This window comes from Anomalospiza imberbis, chromosome 13 (genome assembly GCF_031753505.1).
Source record: "Anomalospiza imberbis isolate Cuckoo-Finch-1a 21T00152 chromosome 13, ASM3175350v1, whole genome shotgun sequence".
Taxonomy (NCBI): Eukaryota; Metazoa; Chordata; class Aves; order Passeriformes; family Viduidae; genus Anomalospiza; species Anomalospiza imberbis.
This window is the reverse complement of record NC_089693.1, coordinates 15,067,014-15,092,362: the sequence shown is the minus strand read 5'-3', so window position 1 is coordinate 15,092,362 and position 25,349 is coordinate 15,067,014. Positions and strand designations below refer to the sequence as shown.

Below are 25,349 nucleotides of genomic sequence, written 5' to 3'. Positions count from 1 at the left end.
CGGTTCTGGAGCACGGTTGCTTTGGCAGGCTTTGTTTTGGTTGGGTGGTTGTGGGGGTTGGTTTGTTTGGGGGTTTTGTTTGCTTGTTTCATTTTGTTTTTCTTCTTTTTTTTTTTTTTTTTTGTGGTAGGATGTGGGGGTTTTGTTGGGTTTTTTGCTGTTAGCTGGGGTTTATTTTGGTTGTTTTGTTGAGCCTTTAGGAACAAGATCTAGCTCTAGTCTGAGCCTATGGATTTAAATGCCCATCCAGAGCCAGACAGCATCAGAGATGCTGTGGAAGCACACTTGCCAGTTTAGTGCTATCCAGTCTGCACGCTCAGAGAGCTCCAGAAGATAAATGAAAGCCCAGTGTGCAGAATTCATTCTGAAAGTGCACATCTGAAGCCATACAGTTCTGTGGAGACACAATGAGATAACCATCCACACATGACCTCAAGCTGGGAGACATGCTAGTACCACAACCAACCTAAGTACCTTGAAATATGAAAAGCAAGTATTTCAAACAGGAAATTAAAAGATGTTTGCAAATGAGGATGCTCTAACACTGCTGAAAAGTAAACTCAAGTAAGGTATTAATACTTCAGCACATAAAGGGCCCTAACTGTCAGAAAATGGGAAAACTGCAGAAAAGGACTTGAGGATTAGTTTAGCCAGGAATTAACATATGAATAAGAAAGTGACAGAGGAACATAGGGACTCAGACAGCATCTGGGAACAAATTAGCAGGAGTGTCATCCATACAGACTGCACAGTATCCATTCTGCTGCAATAAGCACTGGTGAAGATTCTCAGCAAGGATGCTCTGCCCAGCTTGCCCACATTTCATTAACTATACCCACCTACTACAGAGAATCTAGGTCAGAAATAAAGATGAAAAGAGATTTAGAAAACTACTTATAAGTGAAGTTAGAAAATTCTGTGTGGTTTACCCAGGCTAAAGAACAGTGGCATTTTCTGGCAGGTTAAAAATCCTCAACAAATGAGTAACAACAAAATAATTTGCCTTTGTGTCCACCATATATGCATCAAAAAATATCAGAAGCTTAACTTCCAGAAAAAATTTACATTTCATATTAGGATATACAGAGTTAATGTATGAGATTCATACTAGCACAGAAGTAGTTAAGTGCTGAAAGATGTAATCAAGGTTACACAGATTCCTTATTACCTTACTTCAGGAACATCTAAACAAACACTCAGCTGGACATGCTGCTGTTTATAGATGGATCTCACACTGAAAATAGAATAGATGAGCTGTTGAGACCATGCCCAGTACACATTTCTATAAATTATGATTTCTGTAAAAAAATACATTCTTGATGTTTTATATGTTGTGTGCATACATATAAGCATAGAATCAGAATATGTTTGTAATACTAATTTATTTTCTAATTTACTTTTATTAAAAATGTGCATATATTTATTGGATGTTATTATTTATTAAGAGAACATAATAATTCTCAGAGAATGCAGTTTACCATTCCTTTGGTACAGTCAGGCAGCTTTGCTTGTGCACTTACAGTGAATTGGAAGTAAGGAAGGTTTCTGTGTACTCTCCATCACCAAGTATCTCACTCGGGGATTTAGTAATTACCAAGCCCTTCCTAAATCTTATATCAATGCCTACAGTTGAAACTTCTGAGACTCCCAAATTCTTTATCAAACAATTTAATGGTGAAATCCAGCCTAGGTCTACAAGTTAAAACACAATTATCAATTAATCTCTAAATATGGAAAGACTATTAAAGAACCAGCTGGCATTTTAAAATGATGAAAGCCAACACTGTTCTTTGGCACTAGCTGCTCATCAGCACTAGCTGATGTTGCTAAGCTACTGCTGCTGCCCAGTTAGTTACACACCATCAGGTATTAAATTCATGCAGGCCACTAGGCTGCAGGGAAAAAAAAGTAATAAAAGGAGGAGGAAAAAACCACAGTCAAAATGTAGTCTTACACCAGTAAAACTCGTAAGTCAAGTCCTGCCATCTGAGTCTATGAAGTGCAATATAGCTTGTGTCTATGATGAAATTACATACAGAGAAAACCAATCAGCCTTTGATGCTGTTTTAGAGTCCACCTCATCTTTACTTGCCCTCTCAATTTACTTCAACCTCCTTTTGCTATAACAGAGCTAAGTTTTTATTCTTTTGCTACAACGTAGATAAGGTTTTGTTATATACCTACATTTTGATGAGTGAATTTTTAATTTTGTCAAATAAATTTCTTGACAAAAATCAGAAGGCTATTCTGCTTCTGTGGGTCAGTGGAGGCAAACTGAAGAAACTGTCAGAAAGAATGGTCATTTTTTTGGCAGTTAATTAGAGCCCATGAAGATAATGATGTTTAATACGTGATCACTGTTAAAAAAATATCTTTTGAGTTCCTGGTCGTTTCTGTGAGATTATAGTAGCAGCCTTTTCCCAATTCTTTCATCACTGATCACACTTGGGATTTGCAGCTTTCAAACCCAAACCTGCACCTACTCTTAAGCAGCCTCACCAGCCCAGGTAGCACCATTATACTACTTAATAAACGTGGAGAAGACTCCAAGTATGTTCCTAATCACAAGCATCATCTCCACAGTGCTTTTTCTGAAGCTTGATTCTATTTTTATTTAGGACATTACTTTCACACCCTTAGCAAAGCTGTGTTGTTTGGAGTCAGCCTTTTACCTGGGTTGGTGCAGGAGGAGATAATTCTATTGGTAGAAGACAGTTTTGACCACTAAATAAACCTGTCCTTTCCATCATACACTAACTTTCCATAAGCACTAAATTTATGACTCTGATGTTTCTCCCCTTCCTCATACAATTCAACTACGAGGAACACTATTAAGATCAATTACAAATTGAATGCTTACTGGTTTAGGCTTTTTTTCAGTGGGTTTACTTTTGGTTGTTTCCCTAAGGTGAATACGGAACCAGTAAAAACAACTACACAGAATCATATTTAACCATTTTTTACTCTCAGTCAAGAACCAGTTGGATTCTGCGAACTTTCCTCTGATCAACACTTTGTATGAAGAAGCTAAGTGAGAGAGAGGAGAGGAAGAGATCTCAGGTCTACAGAACACGACAGAAAGCCAGGAGATGTATAATTTACTGAGGGAAGGGACCCTCGGTGGCTGCATTCAAGCACAAAGGTTGTTGTGACCTGGCAGCCAAGGCAACCTGACAAAGCACCAGGGCACAGCTCCCAGCTGCTCAGTACAGGAACTGGAGACCCTCACTTCCACAGACAGAGAGGTTACAGTCAAAACTGTGATATTATTACCTCATCAAGCAAAAGAATTTTCTGGCTCTCACTTTTTTTTTCCTTCCGAATAACTGACCTCCCTTTTGTAGGAAAACAAACAAATCTCTACAGGCAGTACATCCTTGAAAGATCAGCTGTTAGCTTACCCTTTTCTAGTTTGTTTCAATACCATATTATGAAATCCCCACTATATATATTAAAAAAACCCTCAAACAACAAAATATAAAATCCCAGCAACCAAAAAAAAAGACAAAAAAAATCCCCAATAAGCAAAAAAAAAACCCCAAACAAATTAACAAAAACCAAACCAATAACCAAAAGTAAGTATCTGTGCAGAATTTCCATTTATATTTGAGAGGGTTACTTCTATATATTTGCTATTCCACAGGATTATAAACTGTGAAACTGTATCTCGGCTAATGCTATATTACAATCCTCGATTTCTAGGAAGTATTCCTTGCATTATCTGCTGGCACATTCCTTAAAGCCTTGCTACAGATCACTGGGCCAGTGAAATGACAGAATTCATTGTCCCTGCAACATGCTCTAGTTACTTTTTAAAAACATGGGTAGGTTAAGCTCAAAAAGTTTTAATTTCTCAGGCAAAGAAGGGCAAGAACTATTCATCACTATAATGTTTATTAGAGTTCCCTCAGTGTGCTTGTACAACCTTGTTATCCAATGGTAGGGCATATTTAGAGCTTACTAAAGTAACAGATCATCACTTGTCAGATGTGGAAACACAGAGGGAACAGATAGCACATTTCTTAAGAAAGTTCTTTGGGGATTGAGGAGGTGTGAATCTTGTCTGAGAACACACTATTTGCTTATTCTCATCTTCCCACTCCTCAGGCATTTCAAATGGCAACTGGGGAAGCAAACATTTCTCCCATTTAAATGACCAAGGTATTCTTTAACAGACACCAAATATATTGATTTTTAATAAATTTTATTGCCTTACACTGAAGTTGGTGCCTGCTTCTGAGAAATCCAGTAAACCACACTCCATCCAACTATAACTTAACTATCTAAAATAGCTATATGACATATCCTTTTCCATGCTAGAGAAACCACCTTCTTTAATATACAAACCTACCTTTTCCTTCTCAAGCTATTCATTGGCAATTTAATTGGAAAAGAAAGGAATCCTTTTCTGCAGATTTGTTTGTAAAATTACAATTTTTCATCTTCAGGATGATCTCCTCAGAAAGTATTTTTTACTTCATCCAAAGTATTATTATATGCATTTATATCATTAAACTCCCCATTTCCACCAGAGTCTACTGAATAATGTAATCACTGTGCATTATTGTTAATCCACAGGCTTCTTGTGGGACTCAAACAAATATAATTACACTGCCTGTTGAATTTTCTGCTTTCAGAAAACAGAACACTTCACAAAGCCTCATATTATTTTTAAGTATAAGCTTTCCACATCCTAGTCACCTTTGGCACGTCCTATGGCCTGTGCTGTAAGTCAGGACTTGCACCCATCAGCTTTGTTTCGTGCTGCTGAATGGCCAGCGAGGCAGGATTTGCTGTAACTCTCACAGAGCCATCCCTGGCCACTCCTACAGGGTCCAAGGGAACAGGGACACGCCCAGCTGGCAGGTGAAGCTGGAGACACCTCTGCAGCAGCTAGGCACTGCTGAGACCTTCCCCCACACTCCTGGCTTACAGGTGGGACTTCCTGGCCAACTGGCTGAAACAGATCACAGCTTCAGTGCTGCATTGCCATGTTTTACCCAAAACCAAAAAAAGCTGCAGAAAAGCTGCTCCTAACATTGGTCTCATTTACCTTCTTGGACTCCACACAAGAATTGCATCAATAACAGCTAAACTGTCTAAAACACTGATTCCTGAGGCACTTAGGCTAGAGGCAAAAGAGGTCCAAAGGAGGTCTAACATTTTTGATGTTATATGGTTAACAGATAGACACAAGGCACCAGAAATACTTTTAGACCTTTCTGAATCAGGGAAATATTGTTTAAAACATTGCTCTAATTTCTACATGATCTAGTTTTCAAGAATTTGAGCCACAGCTCATTACTACAGCATTCAATTTGGCATCAGATTCTTTTTCTTGATTAAGTCAAATACAGCAGATCCAAGGAAATATATTGTTTGGGGACTCCCATATAGTTCCTAAATATAATATACCTAACTATAAACAAAAAAAATTAAATTTATTTTTATTATGCAGGAGGTCTAAATGTTAGTGCATATAGAATTACTTTTCCATAGGTAAAATTCTTCACAGACCTATCTTATTCCACTGATGTTATATAAATCAAATCAGACACTGATGAAGGGAAGAAATCTTCAGAATCCCAAAATAACCAACCTCCAAAAATAAAAATACAATTGGTTGTTGTCAAAATATTGAAGATTGAAAAGTAACTGTAACTCTCGTATTGACTCCTTTTATCCCCAGTCTTACCTTCTCTAATTTTTCAAAATTGGTTAACTAACAAGATAATTACATCTGTCGTTAGAAACTAAAGCAGCTGATTGAGGCAAAACCTCAAGCTAGCCCCAAACAATCCATACGGGAAGGCGAGTTTTTAAACTGTCAGGACATGAGAAGGAACGATCAAGTGGAAGGACATTACCATTTGCCTAGTGGTAACTTCTAGTCCCACAGGCAAAAAGGGCATTGCTGCAGGGGAAGGTACAAGGTCAGAAGTAGGAGATGGTTTTGTTTCCTTCTGCCTTCCTGCCCATTATTTCAGGTTCACAAACCCGTGACGGGTATGACTGAACTCTTCAGACAAGCCTCACCTAGGACTGACAGGTGAGGTCACTGGGACCACTTTTCCTAATAGCTGGTTTGATATTTGGTCTTTCAGACCCTTGACTCACAGGGAGAGAAAATCCATCAGTTCCAGAAGTGAGGTCTAAAGGAAGCTGCCGAGGTCCTTCCAGGGAATCACTTCTGGAACTGATGGATTTTCTCTTTAACTAAAAACCAAGCTATGTTAAACCATGACAGAAGGTCAGTGAAGGAAGATGAGCACATGGTCTCTGGCAGACACCAAATGCCACCGGATATTGGTCTGATATTGTCACCCTTATTATCTGTACAGCACTTATTGTTTGTACTGTCATTATTGCTTTTGCAGTAAAGGTTCTTCTCCACTCAAAAGGTAAATATTACATGCCAAGAGAAATGAGTCTGTCAAGCCACAGTGTGAGTTTTTGAAAAGCTCAAAGGAAAAGCTGCATTGAAGATTTAAACTACTTAGGTAGGAAGAAAAATATTTACTGAATTAACATGAACTTCAAAAACAGACAGCAATGTTTTAGTATTGTTCCTAGTTATTGTAGTGATATTTCACAGGATCTCAAAGTATGGTCTGACCATGAAGCTTAATTCCAAAATTCAAAATGAATAAAGGAAAATTTTTAAGGAAGGAAAAGAAGAAGTTCTAAATTATTATAAATTCCTTAGGCCCAGACCAATATTTGTCACACAAGAATAAACAGGACAAGCGTTTCCTGTTAGGAATGCCTTAAAAAAGCTAATATCTCCTCTTTTACCAGAACAAATGTGAAGAATTGGTTACGTGGAGGACTTCAGCCTACACATTAAATCTGACTCCTACCTACCATAACATTACTTCTGTCCTTCTGAAAGGACAACCATTGCTGGTTTATGCATAAAAGGCAACATGGACAAGTTGTTAGCATCTTACCCAAAGTGTGCAGCATTGTCAGGCACACAAAATGCACCTGCCACCCCATCTGTCCTGCCCTCACTATTCTCTCTGGTTCCATGCAGCAGGTTCTGTGGTAGGAAGGGCAGAGATGCAGCAGAGAAATTATGTGGTGCAGCTGTAAGGGAATCCTGCAATTACAGACCCAAGGTCATGTGTCTCCAGGGCATGAGCCATTATCCTACATGTATTTCCCTTCCTTCCCCATCCCCCCTCCACCCCACTCCAGTGGGGCTTTGTGGCTTGCCTTGTTCTGGTTTTAGTGTTACTTTGAACATGAAAATTATTTTCAATACTCTGATGTATCTAAATAAATCTCCACTCCCTAAGTCAACATGTTTCAAGTACAAATTTTTGTTGCAAACTCAGAAATATTCTTTTTAGATGCTCCCTTTTACTCTTTATGCGTAATGAAAATTTATTTCACATGAAAACTATATTACGTTTAAAACCACTGCAAAATGAAAACTCAAATCTAGCAATTCTTGAATTAACATTGCTTTTTGGAAAGCAATTTTCAAGACAGAAAGGACTACAACAGCATCCATTTGGTTTATTCTCATTTGCAATAAATAAATTTGTCTTTCAGATACAAATCATGTCTGTATAGGCAAGCAAGAGGAAGCTCATCTGTTCTTCATGTAAAGAGCCCACACTTTCATTAGCAGTTTTCTAAATGCATTTTTTTACTTTCAGCTCACAAATATAAAAACTGAAACTTGCCACAAGAATGTGTAAGTGGTCCTACACACCCCCAGAAAATTTGTTTCAGTGGGAACATGTAAAAGGTCAAGTCTATAGTTTGATACTCTGGATGACCTGAGACACATAAAACAGACTGAGTTCCCTTCACATCAACAAACACACAGGACAGCAGCCTTTGCACTGGAGAGTGTAATTTTTTTTAGCCATATATTTCACAAGTTTTCAAAAGGTTTTCTATTTAAACCTCCAGAAAGATAAAATTCGTTTGAATTACAGCTAATTTCAAGATATGACAAAACCACTTTCTACCAATGTTATTTCCAGAATAACATAGCAGTGTCACACATGTTCACAGCACCATCAAAGTTCTTGATGACTGGTTACAGAGTCAGAACTTGAAAACCTCTTATTTTAGCAGCATTAGTCAACAAATGCTTTCACTGCTATAACAAAGGAAAACCATTGAGTTAAGTGTTCTGTTAGAACCATGCTCACTAGAATGCATAATAGTGAGATAATTGTGTTTATTATTGATAAATCATGTTATCCCTTGGCTATTTACATTGAATGCTCAATGCTGGCTTGGGTTTTTTTTTTAATACTAGAAAGTAATCTTAATTTCTTTAGCAGACAAAAAAAATCTGTCACAAATCTGAAAAATATCTGCAAACACAAGTTTTCACACAGATGAAAACAGTTTTTTCTCTGAAGAGAGTGAATACAAAAGTGACAGCATAAAGCTACATGTTCATTATCTCTCAGTGCCTCTGGATTAAGTGTGTTCAGTTTAAAACCACCCGTTTTTAGTTCTCTGGCACTGAAGGCTTATCTAAAATCTTCAAATTAAGCTATGCTCTTTTCTGCTAAAACAGTAGCAAAAAAAGCCAACTCATAAGTACATTTTACCCCACACATGAAAATAATTCTGCTGAGATTGACTCTGTGACAGAAATAACAAACCTGTATAGTTACCAGTGAGGACATTATTTGCTGGTTCTGCAGAACAGAAATTACTCATGATGATAGCTTCTAGAAAGAAGGAAAGTTCATATTCAAAACTGAAAGCAGCTTGCAAAGTAGAGTAACTCCTACTTTGTAAATCAGACCCAAAAGTTTAAAATTCTGCTGCTGTTTCAACTACCTATGTTTAAATCAAGATCTTATCAAGATCAGAAATCCAAGTGTTAAATCCAGTTTACCTCCTTTAAGCAAAAAATACATATTCTTCAAAGTGTTTACATTTTCTAATTTTTCTCAGAATATAAAAATAATAAAACCAAACAAAACCAACAATAAATCCAAGTAATAAACTTTTCAGAATATTGCAAAATTATTCAATTTTTTAAACCACAATCTATTGGAAAACAATGTCTCAGTATAAACCATGCAGCAGTAATTCAAATAAGTATTTCTCATTTACTGCAAATTAGCTCAAAAGTACTCCACCTACTCAATGCCCTTAAAAGTAACACACCAAGCACTGGCATCTGCTCCTCAGAACTGGCTATTTTAATCTGCAGACCTGCATTAAATTATCATCGTCGATGTACCCAGGATGGAGGAAAATTCTGCCCAGCATAAAGCATTTCTAGTCATCTGTAGGGAGTTCACATCTTCTGCACAACACAGGAGCCTTCAGATTGGCCTTACAGGTTTTACCTGAATTACCAGAGAGCAAATGGAACATGAGCAAATCTGTTTGCAAAAGAATCTGGTGTTGAGAGCATCCACACCAAGCACTCAATGGATGAGTGGCTATTCAGACAGGCTGCAGTCTGGCCCAGAGACTTCATTCCTCCCAGCAGTCAGATTCCATTTACTGGGTTCTTCCAGCTCATCTTTTGGCTCCATTTAATCCCCAGGAGCCGAGTCTGTGTGCTCTGAGAACACTCCCTGGTGTGCAGGAACAGTGAGTGGGAGCACACACACGACCAGCACTAGAACACTGATATGGACACATCCACAGACCACCAAAAATAACAATGATAAAATATACTGGGGACAGGACTGCCGTTTCAAACAGCACAAGCAAGAACTTTTGAAGGAATAATCAACACAGTGTCCTTACAAACAGATTGTAAACCCTCTGTTTATGGGGTAGACACAGTGATTCTGTGACTTTGCTAAAGATGGAAGACTAAACTTTAGGGCGTTTTGATCTTAAAATGTTGCCTGCACGTAAGCTAGGGTGCTCTGAATGTATAAATATTCCTCAGTTATAAATTCCCTACGTTTGTCACATTTGCATAACACTCCTTTAAAGCAATGTGGTTGCTCCCAAAGAGATGAGGTAATGACCACACCACCTGCTTCTAGAAGAGTAGCTTTCTCTAAATACACCACTGAAATCATTATACTCCTATAAGTTACATATTTTCAGGCAGTCCACACCTTACACAGCCCCATTATCTGTTCTGCCCTTGGATCCCAGAAGGCACAGGAGTGAGCAGAAAAATGAATTGTGAAAGAATAGATAACTAAACATGGTAATTCACAGGTCATTCCTTTAGTAAGTCACAACATAAAACAAAAATGAAGGTGCAATAAGTTCAGCAGCTGCAAATAACTAGATTATTTACCTTAGAAATTCCCACTTCCACCAAGGTACTTAGCTCTAAGTTTCTCAGTAGACTTAACCTGCTCCTCACAGCTAGTTCTCATAAGTTCCTGGGCAGTATTTGCTGTCTTTTACCCCAAATGCTCCTACATTTCCAGCATTAAAAAAACTGGCTGGAAAGGACAACCAGCATCCAGGAAAAAGATTTCATTCCTAAAGAGACTGAAACATACACCTGTCTTTCTGCTACAGACAAAAACAAACCCACAAGAAACTAACTAAAAAGTGTATGCTGACAACAGCAAGAGACTTACACATAATAATATTTTTATTCTGCAGTCTGGCTGCCTACAGAAAAATAAAGACTTCAGAATACAGGTCACTTATAATAATATGGGATTGGTAAAAATGATGCTATTTCTTCCCTGCAGACTGGACACCTCCTGCTTCTTATCATAATTATCTTTGCTTCCTTCCACTACTCCTTCCTGTAACACAGGAAGTTTTGAAATTAAATTGTTCTTAAGGCTAAGGCAACAGAACACACTCAGAAGCAATAAAAGCTGATGTGCCTCATGAAACAAATAATGTTGCGTTCCATGAGTCTGCTATTCTCTAGTGCACTGGAGAAAAAAAAATCTCAAGGTTGGACTTAGCCTCAAATCCTCAGGAAGTTACAGTTATTTTACTAGGCACAGTTCAAAGAATTAAAAAGGAATGCTGTCAGCTTTCTAAGTGTTCCTCTGTCCAGCTGATTTGCTATCATTCCATCAGGATATGGAAACAACACTTTCACCCACGAATGTCCTTTTCCAAAGCCCTGTCTGACCACAGACTCCATAAAGCACAGAGGATGCACCCAAGGTCTCTCAGTTCTTATGTTCTGTGATGTGTATGACCTCTTCTTGTGCACCAATGCCACAGGTTTTAACTGGCATCTATTAACAGCCTCTGTCACACAATATTGTCAGGATGTACATACCAAGTATGCTAATAAAATTAATAATGATCCATCACCTAAACAAGACACATTGCAATCCTTGTGCATTTTATGAAGGTGAGAAGCAAGCCTGTGCAGGTGACTGATTTTTTTTTTTTTACCAACACTGTGCACCACAACACACATCCCTACCAGGCTTCCTGAGACACAGAGTTCCAGACAGATGACCTCCTTCCACAGACTGCTCACATTTCAAAGCCCTGACAAACTTGCAAAGGAAAAGAAAGATGTGCCTGAGGTGTTAGCAAATCCAAAAAGAAGTCAGAAAAACCCAGGGATGGTAGTTAATAAAGGATACAGCAGTAGACAGTAACAGAAAATGTCTCAAAGAATCAAAGTTCATGTAATTCTTTTGCAAGTTTGTATAACTGAAGGTTCCACTATTGGTAACTAAAACTGTGACTGCCCCTTACAATTCCTAACTGAGGAGTTAGCAGTGATCAGTCAAACGTGATAGTACCACTTTCCCAAATGTATCATCCCATTGAGCAGCTTTTATTTTGTGACTAACACACTGGCAAAAAACCTACCATGACTTATTAGCTGGACTGTGAAGAGGCAAAAGATTACCAAGTCACTTGTAGGATTTTTGAAGTGATCCATTTCCCGGTCTTCTAAATTTCATCAAATGGAAGCAAGGAACATCGAAGTAACTGTCCTGGTGTGTGGATGCATCATCTTTCAGGAATGACATAAGATCTTCAACAGCCATATAGAGAATACAGTTTCATTTGTTCCCTGGGCTTGACTATTTGATAATCTGCATTAGAGGTCTGGTAAGTCTCCCAAAAACTTTTTCTGTGTGGAAATTTACCTACCCAATTGCCAAACCAGCAATACAAACTCCTCCAAAAGGAACCTGGAAGTGAATATTTAGAGATATAGAAGATCTGCTGAACCATCAGCAAATTTCACAGAATAACACATTGTCCACAATAAACTAATCATCATGGCTATGAGTCCACAGATTTGGAATCTGTTATCAGAACAATCCTCTGCAGAGAAGGAATCTGGTCACATACTCTCACCCAAACAGTGTTTGCTCCAAGAAAGGTGTAGGCTGAGCTCTCAGGCTGTGTGTGTTAACCAGGAATACTCAACCAAGCAATCCATACTATGGGTTTCTCATACTCCCAGAGATGATCCAGAGTTCTCAAAGAGCACACTCAGAAGTACAGTGGACATTTTGTGAAAAATCACTTGATAACCATAGAGTTAGAGTTTCATTTATACCTACAGCAGGTGGACAAGAAAGTTGCCCTTGGAGTTCTAGACATGAAATTATCATCTCCAAGACAAATAAACAAATAAATGCGTTCCAGGCTGTCCCGGTTCAGGGAACACGGGATCACACGACAGGAGCAGTGAGGTTGCTTTCTCTCAAGGAGCTTGGCTTTGCTTTCACAGTCACTCTGTTGACAAGAGGCTTCTCATGCAAACTTAAAAGTTCCTTGTCCCAAGTTATAACTATCACTCTACTCCTCCTGACTATCCACAAACAATAATGGAAAACACCAGAAGAAGACAGAACAAGGGATAGGAGGAAGGAAAAATAAAAACCCTTCAGTTGCAATGGAGAAGATGAGAAAACCACAACTGCTAACAAATTATCTTTATTGTCATCTCCCCTTCACTTCCACAATGATTCTGTACAGGAACATGCCAGGACAACCTGCTGCATGTGAGGAACAGCCAGGACCACAGACAAGTAGAAGTTTTTGGAAGTTAACTCCTTTAAGCACCACCTGAGGTCTTTAAACCTATTTTGTACAATGTCACAGAAAAATACAGAAAAGACTCCTACATTCAGCTTTCTCAGTTAATAAAGTAGACAAGTATATAACATATTTCCTATTTTCCACAAAAGAAAAGTTGGGTTTGAGTTCACACCAAAAATCTCCCTTTATATCTGTTTCCTTTTTCAAAAAACACAAAAAAAGCATGTATTTCATGAACCTTGAAAACATTCTACATTAAAGATGCTTTTAAGCCTGAAGAATTGATCTGCTCTGAACATGGGATATGGATGAAAAGAGGCACAATTGAGAAGAAACTTAATAAAAAGGAAAGGCAGCACAAGATCTTCCAGTAACACACTTCTACACAAAACACAACTGTCAAGTAACCATACATAAAAAAAGGAGATAGAAGAATACACAGCAAGATTTATACAAGAAGACTATACTTGCTAAGATTTGCAAGAAGAATACACTTCCTAAGATTTCTAGTGCCAGAGTAATTTCAGAAACCTGGGTAATCTTATGATTTATTTCATTAATACTTTGCTCTACTAGAGAGAACTCTGGTCTCTAAGCCTGGTAATTTTCTTAAATCAAGATGGGGGGGTAGCACGATAAACATCTTTCTGCAAACTTCTAAATAATTTGAAGAAATGACTTCACAAAGTGAGATTTGCTTTTGCAGTCACACACCCACAGCTCCATCAGCCTGTGGTTTGCTGCTGTCCCAGCACTGACAGGAACCATGAACATCACTGAAGCATTTCCTACAATCTGTGCATGTACAGAACCAACACACTACAAAATGGCATATGGTTTGCATTCTAAAGGGCAAAGGGGGTACAAATATTTTCTCATATTCAAGCAACTATAGACCTACAGGAGAGATTAATAACCTTGTCACTGCTTATACTTTCAGTGATCTACCAGAACAGCCTAATTTTGAGACCTATCCTTCCATGATTAAAATGAGGCTAGTACTCTGTTCTTGATGTTCTTAACAGGATCAAAGACACTTACGCTCATTTCCCTTCTATGAAAAAACATTTTTTTTTTACCCAATTGAGAGAATGTGAAGAAGAAATCACCATTTTCTCAGGAAACTGCAATGGGAACAAGCTGCCAAGCATTTCAGCACACAGATTGCAAGGTCTTGCCAATGAATGCTGTCTATGCAGAGAATTAAGCAGTACCTCCTTATCTAAACCTCAGATTTCCTTCTGCTCAGTGTGAGGTTGACTCTGATTAATTACCTTTAAAATGTCTTAATACAAAATATATGAAGATAAAAAGTATCTTCCTAACATGATGCTATGAAAGATAACCTGTTCATAGTATGGGATGCTGCTTAAATAAGCTCTGCAGTCTTCAAAGTTTTATGGAAATTATGGTGCCTTTTTCTTTAAATAAGCTCTCACTTACATGGTCACTTGATATGAAAAAGAAAGTGAGAAATCAGAACCTTTCCTTGCATTTGATTACAAAACTTTCTGTGAGTTTAATATGCAGCCTGATCTATTTTTAATTTTTTTTCAACCAGCTAAACTGTTATAAACACTAGGAAATTATTTTCAGAAACATTTGAAAGACTCATAACAAATTTTTGAAGCCTTCATTTATATTGGCAGGGCATTTGGTATCAAAAACTGCTGAAAAGTATCAACGCCAAGACTACTCTCTTTTATGATGTGCATTTCTAATGACTAAGAACTACAGTATATCACATAAACACACCAAAAAAATAGATTCAGAATGTCTACTTTAATATCAAACCACTCAGTTATTTACTTCCAAGAAGTGAGGGGGAAGTAGTGTGAAGGCAGTGAATATCTATGTCTGATTTTGGCGCCAAATAAAGAGGGGAAAGACAGTTCCATTATTTTTCCCTCGTGTCACTTAAACTCACCTGTAGTTATTTCTTTAGCTGCAGTTTACAGAAGCAAGCTAAACACTGTTACTCTTCCACAGAAACATTTTTCAGCTGTGAGTGATGATTTATCTAGTGTTTGTTAAATCCACTAAATACCTCAAAGGGCTTTTAGAAAGGACTTTGTAATCAACTGACTTCAAAAAGTTCTTTAGGGCTCATCATGCTTCAAAAACTGCTCCATTTCCTCTTAGTTCTTGAGACTTAGAGGTAAGGTTAATAGGAGGAAACTAAGTTTATTCTAATGCTCAGACAGCTCATTTATAAGGTAGAATTATTTTTTCAAAAATGAAACTCTCAGTTTAGGAAACAAGGTTCACCTGCCTCGTTCTGATAACACAGGAAAATAAGGCCTTCTAGTCAGCAGTCCTGCAAAACCCTGAGCCTTGCACCCGTTCTACCACAGGCTGGAATCTCGGGTTTGGTGTCTCTGGTGAGCAACCAGCATGCATGCAATCTAAGTGGGAAACACATTTTCTGTGAAATACACTGCACAGAGAGAGAAGGGTAGAAAGCATCCACAGTAAAGAAAGCAGCCTGTCTTGGAGCATAACAATAAGCACCAGAAGTGTCTTTGCAGACAGAACACAGGAGGTGGGGGAAAAGGTACTATTGAAGAAGTTGTGCTTACTGGAATCCACAAGCAGTTATACATATTCCCGCTCACTGTGTGAAGGTAAGAAACAAAGGCTGCCTGAGCTGTGTTGGTTTAATAGCACATTAATATGTAAGCAGCCAAATTCTGAACCTAAAATTCACACCTCATCACAACAAATAATTGCATATTATCTTACCGAGGATCAAATTCAATAGAATGACTATTACAACATCAATGCTATTAGTGTAAACTCGTATTTTATTCTAGTCTTGAAAAGAAATATAACAAAATCAAGAAAGATATCTAAATAATTAATCCAGAACGACTCTTCTGCTCTGAAGGACTCAGAAAAAAAATAAATATTCTGCATAAGAGCATATTAAACAGTTTAAGGTTTAAAAAAAAATACACCATTTCCACCACATGCTCAAAACTAAATAACCCAAAAGATTTTATCTAATTCTCTGGTTTCTAACAAGCACGTTTCAAGTTGAAAACTCTCTGGTCCGTTAAAAGAGCTGAAGAGACATAATTGAAACCAGTAACGCATTAAATTAAATGGAGCAAATCTTCACCAATAGCACAGAGTCTGTTACCAGTGCCCCCAGAAATGCCTAATTCTTCATAAATGTCAAGCCCCATTTCACTGCTTATGAGAAAAACTTTGATGAAGCAGGATTATCCTAACGTGTCCGTGTGTGCACTGCGCCCACACACAGATGCAGCCACTCATGATCAGCACTAAATGAGACCACCTGAGTCAGACTAGCAACTCTGGTTTTTGTTGGGTTTTGGGTTTTGTTTTTTTTTTTTTTTGGTTAGAAATTTGTGCTACCAGGACACAGTAGAAAGCGAACAAGGATAACACAAAGGAATCAGAAGGACCCCGGTTTGCGCTCAGAACAAGCTCTCCCCTCAGACCAGCAGCCTCCCCTGGGGCGAGCCCCAGCTTCTCCCACGGCTCTCGGGTGCCCCAAAGCCAGGGCCTTTCCAGCCCTCCCGGCGCACTCGCGCTCTCCTCGGCACAACTCTTCCATGCTGTGTACCTTAAATCCCACTCCTGCTGTGCTCGTCCCGTTTGGTCACCTCCAGCACCTCACGGCTCACTGCTGAATTTGCAGCCGCGCCAGACCGTGAGCGCCGGCCGCTCTCAAGGTGAGCCCAAGTCAGCGCCGATGGAACGGGCACCGGCGGCTGAGGCACCGCCAGCGGCTCATTTGTCATCCCAACTTTCACCCGACGCTGCTGATAAAACCCAATCCACCTTGGCCAGCCCTTCCAAAGGAGAGGTGGAAGTGCCACCGCGCTGCTGCCGGGCCGGGGGAAGCGCCGCAGCCGTGCTGAACAGCGCGCAGCCGATCGAGGAGCTCACCTGCCCGCCTCGGCGCGGGGAGGGCGCCGAGGCCCGCAATCGCCGCCCGCGTCCCACCTGGCGGGCGGCCGCGCATCCCTGAGGCGCCGGCGGCGGTCCCGCCCGCCCCCTCCCGCGCCCCCCGACTCACCGAGAAGCCGGCCCAGAAGGGGCAGGAGTGGCGGACGCGGGCCGAGGTGGTGAGCGCCAGGGCGGCGAAGCTGACGGCCACGATGAGGCAGCCGAGCACCATCTGCGTGACCCCCAGGGCCAGCATGGCCCGCGAGCGGGCGCGCTGCTCGCGCAGGCGGGACAGGCTGCGGGACAGCGCGGTGGGGCTGAGGGAGCGCGCCCCGCCGGGGGCCCGCGCCGCCCCGCCGCCCGCCGGCATCCTCCGCGCGGCCCCGCGCCGCCTCCCGCCGCCCCCGCGCTCCGCGGGGCAGCCGGGCGCTGCGGGCAGCGCGGCGCATGGAGGAGGAGCCGCCCTGCGCCCGGAGCGACCCGCGCGGCCCCGGCCGGGGCACGGCGGGCGAGGGGCAGCCGCCGCCGCCGCCGCCTCCTGTCCCCGCTGCAGGCGCGGGGCGGGGGGGGCTGCGGGGCTGCAGCGCGCGGGCGCGGCTCAACCTCAGCCGCCGGCGGGGGCGGCCCCGGTCCGGCCCAGCCCCGGCGCCGCTGGCCGGGCGCGTTTCCTTGGGGAGCGCCCGCGCCCCGCCGCCCGGCTCGCCGCGGCTCCCGCCGCTGCCGCGGAGCGCCCGAGCCCCGCTGCCCGGCGCCTGCCGCTCCGGGAGGGGAGGGGAGCGGGGGAGGGCTGTGCACGGCCAATGGCGGGCGGAGGCAGCGGCCGGAGCATCGGCGGCGGCCGCCGGCCCTGCGGGCTCGGTGTCGTGTGCGAGGCGAGCGGCCCGGCCCGAGGCCCCCCTTGCAGCCGGACGGTGCCCGGGGCAGCGCCCCCGAGCCAGCCCCGCTCCTGCCGCCAGGGCCCCGAGGGCAAAATCGCTCCCACCTGGGCTTTGTGCAGCGGCGGCACCGGCAGCCTCCCTCCTTGCTCCGTGTGCTCCCGTCCAGCGGCGGAGGAAGGGCAGGGCTGGGTCTCAGTTCTGTGTAGAAGGCATCTTGAACGTTTTTTGTTATTTTTTTAGGGTTTTTTTTTCCTCACAGCAAACCATAACCAAGTCTCAGGTGCAGCATCCCCAGAAGCAGAAACATATGAGGCTTCTAATTATAAAAACTTCCTAGCCCTGCTGCTGCCAGCGGGGTCTAGCATGGTGAGGCTGCCCACAGCACCTGAAGCCACTCTTCTGCAGAAGGGAAATCACAGCAATTAGGCATCAACTGTAAACAGCTTGGCCTACTCATGAAAAACACACAAACAGAACCCAAACCCCAGATGATCATCTCACTATACTGCAGGATAGATTAGGTAGTAAAACTATGCCAAGATTAACATGTTTGTAGCACCATAATCTGCTAAAGTAGTATTTTTTTAAAAGATAGGAATTGGCACATGTAGTCCACCTATCTGTAATTCTGTGATATTCATTAAAAAAAACCCTCAACCTGAACATCCCATGTACACCAGCCTTAAAACTTTGTATTTGAGGCTCTTTTTCTTTTCTTTCAGGAACTTTTCTTAGCATTAAATAGTTTTTTGGGGAGGTAGTAGTGAGGAAGTGTGCCTTGACAGGAAAGTGTCAGAGTAGGTCCCCTCTCTGCATACCATATCCAGATGTTTTGCTGTAACTGAAGAACACAAAAAAGCTTGCTGCTTTCAGCTTAATTCACTGTGTCACACAACATCATAGGGTAACAGCTGCTGTCACCCCACCATGGCTGAAATACTGCTCCAGCACGTGTGCAAGCCATATTTTAATCAAAGACAAAAGCACCTGACTAAATTCTGCACTGAAGAAACAACTGTTTTGCTAGAAGTTTTTAGTCAAATGCAGAATTGTACTACATGAACATTGCTCAAAAGAAGAGTTAGCTTACAATGACAGTTAGACTGGGCCTGATAACAAATACGAGTCAGCTAGAAACAGCACACCACTACACATTCCCAGCTAATATTCCCAAACTGACTGCTGGCACAGGTGTGCTACTTCCCACCTGAAAGCCCAGGCAGAACAGATAAATGAAGGCAGGTGGGAATATACGGTTATAGATCACACTGAATTTTTGCTTATACCAGTTCACACTAAAACTAACATCCACTTGTATTTATTTAAGTAGAACTATTTGCTGTCCAGCATTGGAAACATTACTTCAAAATGCCCCTTTCAAAGTCAAGGAAGAATCTGCGTTCCAATGTTCTGCCAAATAAGGTGAAAGGTTCTAGCAAAAAGAAACAAAACCAAAGCCCAGATGCAAACTGAACCTCTGCAGTCTCCATGATTGAGCAGCTCATTCTCCATCAAGGCAGAAATGCTTTAGGATATTCAACAGCAAGACAATTAGAAACCTTATTAAATGCATTTAAACCTCTAACTGGGTGTTCTCATTCAGGAACAGGATGGCCCTAGGACTTGGAGAAATTAGGACACATTACACTGGGGTGTGAATTTACATCTCACTAATTCCCTGTGCTGATACTATTGAAAGCATTACATACAAAGCAAATTACCTTCATTTCTAAGACCTTCTAACTCGTATGTAAAAAATAAAAAATAAATAATCCACATTTGTGGGTAATCCAGAGGAGGATCTAGCACTGCAAATCCACAGCTCATCTGCTGTCCATGAACCTCACATTTGGATAAGCTCTCAGGTAAATCGATACTTCCACAACTTCCAATATGGCCAGCTAAGGCTACCAGAAAAAAAATATTTTGGCTTCCAGTATGAATCCACTGGACTTTAAATCACGTTTTGTCACGTCAATATTTGTGAGCATTCAGATGCAGATACTGTTCAAGATCTGAATTAGCTCTGGATACACTTCTTAGTTTTCTTTGAAGAGTCTTAGTTGCTGGATTTGTTTGAAAAGTATTTGAGAGCAATTTGGGAAATAGTATTGTCCCTAGCTTGAAGTTATTTTGCTGAAGAGACCTTTTTACAATACTTCCACTGGTATTTTTCAATGCCAGATCACTGCATGTAACTGTAAGTGGGATGTGGTACTGAAATTCCAGAACTGTGGCCTCAAAAGCTTTGGAATAGCCATGTTTATATGGGAACACTATAAACAACTAATTTTAAATTTACCAAATAATTTGTTTCCCAAAGGCAGCCAGAAGAGCACTACATATCAGACCTTATTATTAGCCTGTTAAAACCCATCAAAACTCAGAAGCCAGTATGATAATGCCACTTTTACCATAACTGTCAGCCTTTACTGGCTCCCACCAGTTCAGAAAGCAGCTTCGTACTCAGGACTGTATTAGTGGATAGAAGTTTGTATTTATTCTACCTCACTTTGCACTGCAGTGAATTTCATTCATCTGTCTCTTCAACTGTTATTTGAGATGGAGCAAATGGCATTTTCAAGTATGACAGAATTGGAAAAGGAGCAAAGAGAAGTAAATTCACAGTTACAGTAAAGCCTCTCTTGCCATTTTGAAGGTGCCCTACAGGGTGTAGATATTGAAAGCATGTCCAAGGGCCCTGCCACTGCCACTTACGTACAGCATGGCTCAAATCTGCATCCCTTACACGAGCTCATGATTTGAAGCAGCCCCTCTCTATGTGTGCAGCTTTAAGGACTTATTAAGCACTAGCAAACCATGCTGTCCCACACAATATACATCTTAACGATGTAGTGGAAATTGGTCAAATGTGGTTACAGTCCTGAAAAATAAAATGTACACTTTATCTACACATACACACAAAATGAGAAAACCCCACAAAACTTATCTCTTTCCATCTCCAACCTTCATCATTCATCTTGATATCTTGACTTAAAATAGGTTTATTATTCTAATCTTTAACAAGTAATTTCTCAGCCATTCAGATGTTGTTGCATCCCTATAACACCAGCAGTAGTAATTCCACTTCCTTTGTCCACCCTGTTGATTCCTCAAAGGGAATCAAGTATCCAGACCACAACATCCAGGATAAGTTCAATTGAAGCATATAATAATTTCTTGGCACATATATAAAAAAATTAATTATCTTTTTTCATGGCTACACTTTGAACTTTACAAGTTCTAAAAATAACTTGTAAGGCACTCCAACATACTTTATCTCAGTTTACCAGGAACCATCCTCAATATATCCAGTTTTTACAGAGGTAATGAAATTGGTTTATGGATATAAGTACCTAAATATGAAGCCTGTATCACTGGCAGAACTGAAGAGCGACTTATTTTCACATGCCAACTTCTAAGCATGTAAGGATATTTGATTCCAAAGGCAACAGAAGCTGGTATTTCAGTACATTTAAAAAGAAATTTACATTTTCTTGCACTTGACAGTCAATCTTCCTTAAGTTTATCTTCCAAAAAATTGTACTGGGCAGGGACAGGAAGGAGGGCAAGACAGCAAATAATAAAGATTTCTTTATCTGTACACCACAGCCACTTGTAATCAACATCTTGCAGGAAGTATTCTGCTTTAGTAGCTTTAGGCTTTGAAAATATAAGAGCCCCCTCATAGTAGCAGATACCAAAATGTGTCAAAGACAACAAAACATTACCTGCCAGTGCCCACCAATGTGAGAAGGGATCATAGAGTTAAATCTGTACACTTAAAACCTTATGGTGGCACTGCTATCTTTGGTACTATTTTGCTTCCTGATGACTCTACAATTTTCTTAAAATAGGATAACTGCCTCTGACATACTTGTAGTTAATCAATGAACCTCAAAAATAAAAATCCTCTTCCCACCTCCCTACTTTTATACTAATAAAACTATCCACTTTGTTTTCACTTGGCAAATCAGATATATGATGACACTCCCAGTCCCATCTTTTACAGCAAGTTTTCTGTGGAAGTGAATGAAGAGCTCACAAAGCACACCGATTCTGTTTTCAAAAATATTATGAATAAAAACTTTTAAAATTACTGTGAGGATCAGCAGACTTTGACTAAGCCCTGCTTCTGTGCTTGAAACCTAAGTGCCTATTTAGGAAAGCTTTTAAAATTATATATTAAAAACAAGAGCATCTACCTCATAATCATCAAGAGCCCTGCAATGAACCAATGCCTGGACAAAGTCTGCTTCCAAGAGGTAACATAAATAAGTGGAACTGTCACATCTCCACTGCAGGCTGCAAAACACACACAGAATCACACATAGAATGACTAGGTTGGAAGAAACCTTCGAGATCATGAAGTCCAACCCATGTCCTAAACACCTTAACTAAACCATGGCACTGAGTGCCATATCCAGTCTTTTTTTTAACACATCCAGGGTTGGTGACTCCACCACCTCCCCAGGCAGGCCATTCCAATATTTTATCACTCTTTCTGTGAAAAACTTCTTCCTAATATCCAACCTATATTTCCCCTGACGCAGCTTGAGACCGTGTCCTCTGGTTCTGTCAGTGCTGCCTGGAGAAAGAGACCAGCCCCACCTGACCACAGCCACCTTTCAGGGAGCTGTAGGGAGTGATGAGGTCACCTCCGAGTCTCCTCTTCTCCAGGCTAAACACCCCCAGCTCCTTCAAACGTTCCTCACAGGGCTTGTGTTCCCAGCCCCTCTCCAGCCTTGTCGCTCTTCTTTGGACACGTCTCAACATCCTTCCCAAACTGAGGGCCCACGCTATCCTTGGTGGGGTGATGGTGCACAGAAGAACCATTCTCTCACTTTTCTCCTAAAGGACTTGGAGTTATATATGGATCCCTGAATATCCCAGCTTTTCTGCACCACCTACTACCTATGAATTGGTTTGTTACCCCAACCAGTCATGGACCTGAAGGAGACAAAGAAAAGTACCTGCTGCCATTACTTTACAGCCATTACTGTGGTTCCTCATGTTTTTATGTAGAGGATAATCACAGATTATTTGGTTTCACGAAAATAGCATCCTTTAACAACATAATCTAAGCATATATAAGGCCATAGGAATTACTTCTGTATGTAAGCCAAAAGGGTTTTAAACAAGACAGCTTTGCAGATAAAAAAATGAAAGAAACCTCAATTTTCATGCTTTAACCTGAAATAGTGTGTGCCTGTTCTTCAGAAGAACCTGCCTTGGGATGACTTCCTCCACACGAGTGTCCTGGAGTGCTGCAGACACCACTGAAATCAGGATCATTGCTCTGCCTTTTATGACTGCTTGAAAGTTCACATTGGGTACATGTGATTGGATCTGAAAAGCAGATTGCCCTGTGGTTTTACAAAAGGCAAGCTAGAACTCAGATTTTTAAAAATGAGACAGATTTCTTTCCCAGATGATCAGCCCTGGCCTGGCAGAAAATGTAATCCCTGCAAAAAAAACCCAAAAAGCATAAACCAAAGAAGTACCTGGTATTTTCTGTCCAAGCCTTAGCAAAAATAAAACTATTTTAATCAGGACTTCAGTCTAAGAAATTAAAATGTAGAAAAATATATTTCTAATATTATGCACGAAGTTTTAGACAGCAGTTTTTTTGGTGCATGCAATAATATCACTTTTCTTCTGTAAAATTTTTAAATGTGAAACACTTCTGTATATAAAGTAACAAGTAATAGTGATCAGATTCCTTACTGATCCCATTGTCAAGAGTAAAAAAAAAATGTGGTAGAATTAGTCAGTTCATACTGTCTTTTAAAATTGCTAGACTTTACAGGGCCAGAATCTACTAGACAAAATATTTTCAACTGTAGAAATTAAGTAGATTAAATTCCCAAATAAAAACTTAACAGAAACACTTTTATTAGTGTTCAAAATCAACCTTTTAAGCTAAGCCACTAAAATAAAGATGTAATTTTAAATGAAGAATCATTTTATGCATTCTTAAGTAGGTTTTTATTTCCTTTACTGAAAGATAAGTGAGTTACATTTATAAATTAGAAGTCAAAGACTTAGTTTTCTGAGAAAAACACCTCAACTTCTTACATGACTCACAATATAAAATTTTCAAGAAATGAATTTGTTTCATTTACAGGTAAGTAATTTAAAGTATTTAGAATGAAAAAGAAAGAAGTCCATCAGTCCTCCCCTAAGTATCTTGCTGAGATTGTGGATTTTCTAGTAAAGCACATAGAATCTGCTCGTGGGATTCTACCTATTCTTCTTAGACATGAACATATTCCTGAGAAGACAGAGGAGAAAAACTAAAATATTTCCAATCACTATCAAGTAAAAATCATCAAAATATTAGGGAAAAACTTAGACACACTTTCTAGGAAATAGCTTATTAAAAGCACATAGTCTTTCTAGTTGTTATTGGTAGATGGGAAAAGCTGTAAACATGAGGCAAAAAGATCTTCCCTGGAGAATCAGGAATTGGTGTTTGGTAGCTGAGACATTCCAGTTTTCTGCAGAAGCATTGGCTAGGCAATCTTAAATAATTCAAAGCTAGCATAGCTGCTCTTAGCAATTTAGCTAAAACCTGATAGATGAACACAGCTTTTCTACTTTGAAAAATGGAGGGGACCAGAAAGACTGTTGAGCATGGAAACTCAGGTGAGCTGAAGTTAAGGATTATTAAAGAAACTCTGGTTATTAGATGATATTATAATTCATATAGGGCATTTCTTTTATATGAAGTTGCTACTGAGATTTTATGAAATCAATCTCCAACATATTGGATAATTTTTCCAAGCTTTTTCTTTGTGAAATGCAGCTGCAAATCAGAAGGCAAAAATGGCTGTCTGGATGTATCTGAAACATGTTCAAATTAATTGAAGGCATAGTTGACTGTTTTTTTGCAATGACTGACCATGGATGGTTAGATACATGAACTGTTGCAGTTTTGCCAGGTGTAAAAGATTCAGCTGCATACTAACACACCGAAAGGACTCTATTGAGCAGAAACAGTATTGAGACTGTATGGAGCAGAAGTTGTACAGTTTTGTCCCCTTGGTGGAACACTTCCATGGGTAAGCTGGAGCAGCCCTCAGGGCTTGCCCTTCCATGCCCAAAGGCTCCACAGCACCACAACCCAGCTGCAGCCCTGAAACGTGTCTGTGAAACTCATCCTCTCCCCTGGACACTAAAGGGCCTCAAACAGAAGCAACTTTCTGGTGGCACTCCAGGCCCTGCATCACTTTGTGCCCTTGCCCCAGGCAGGGAGACAGCAGGGCTGTACTGCAAGAAAAACCTGCAGACAGAAGCACACTGGTTTAATACATTGGGATAATATTTTTTAATCCATACCCTCTTCTCCAATCTAGTATTTTCCACCAGCACTGCTGTATTTGTGCAGACATTTACAAATTCTCCTCACTCTCCTTTTTGATTACCTAGCCCCCATGATCCTCTGCATTTCTCTAATCTTCCTAAATACTTCTAGCCTTCCCTAAATAACTCCACATGGAGTTCTGCATTAGGTTTTCAGAGCAACAACATGCAGAGTAAAAGGAGAAAAATGACATAATTCTCCAGCAATCTATATTTGCAGAGTACCCTGGAAGTTTT

The 25,349-nt window shown here is 40.6% G+C and overlaps 1 protein-coding gene across 7 annotated transcripts in view; it reads right to left on the bottom strand.

Moving 5' to 3' along the window:
- Positions 1 to 17,415, bottom strand: part of ENTREP2 (endosomal transmembrane epsin interactor 2) — a 92,364-nt gene extending 74,949 nt beyond the window's left edge. For 2 of the 7 annotated variants that reach the window (XM_068204147.1, XM_068204151.1), the window contains exon 1: positions 17,000 to 17,414. In XM_068204147.1, the coding sequence (XP_068060248.1) occupies positions 17,000 to 17,239 (240 nt within the window). In that variant the 5' untranslated portion in view covers positions 17,240 to 17,414. Of the gene's footprint in view, positions 1 to 16,999 lie in introns of all 7 variants that reach the window. The other 5 variants (XM_068204149.1, XM_068204153.1, XM_068204148.1 and 2 more) reach the window with 3 other exon arrangements.
- Between the last annotated feature and the right edge of the window lie 7,934 nt (positions 17,416 to 25,349).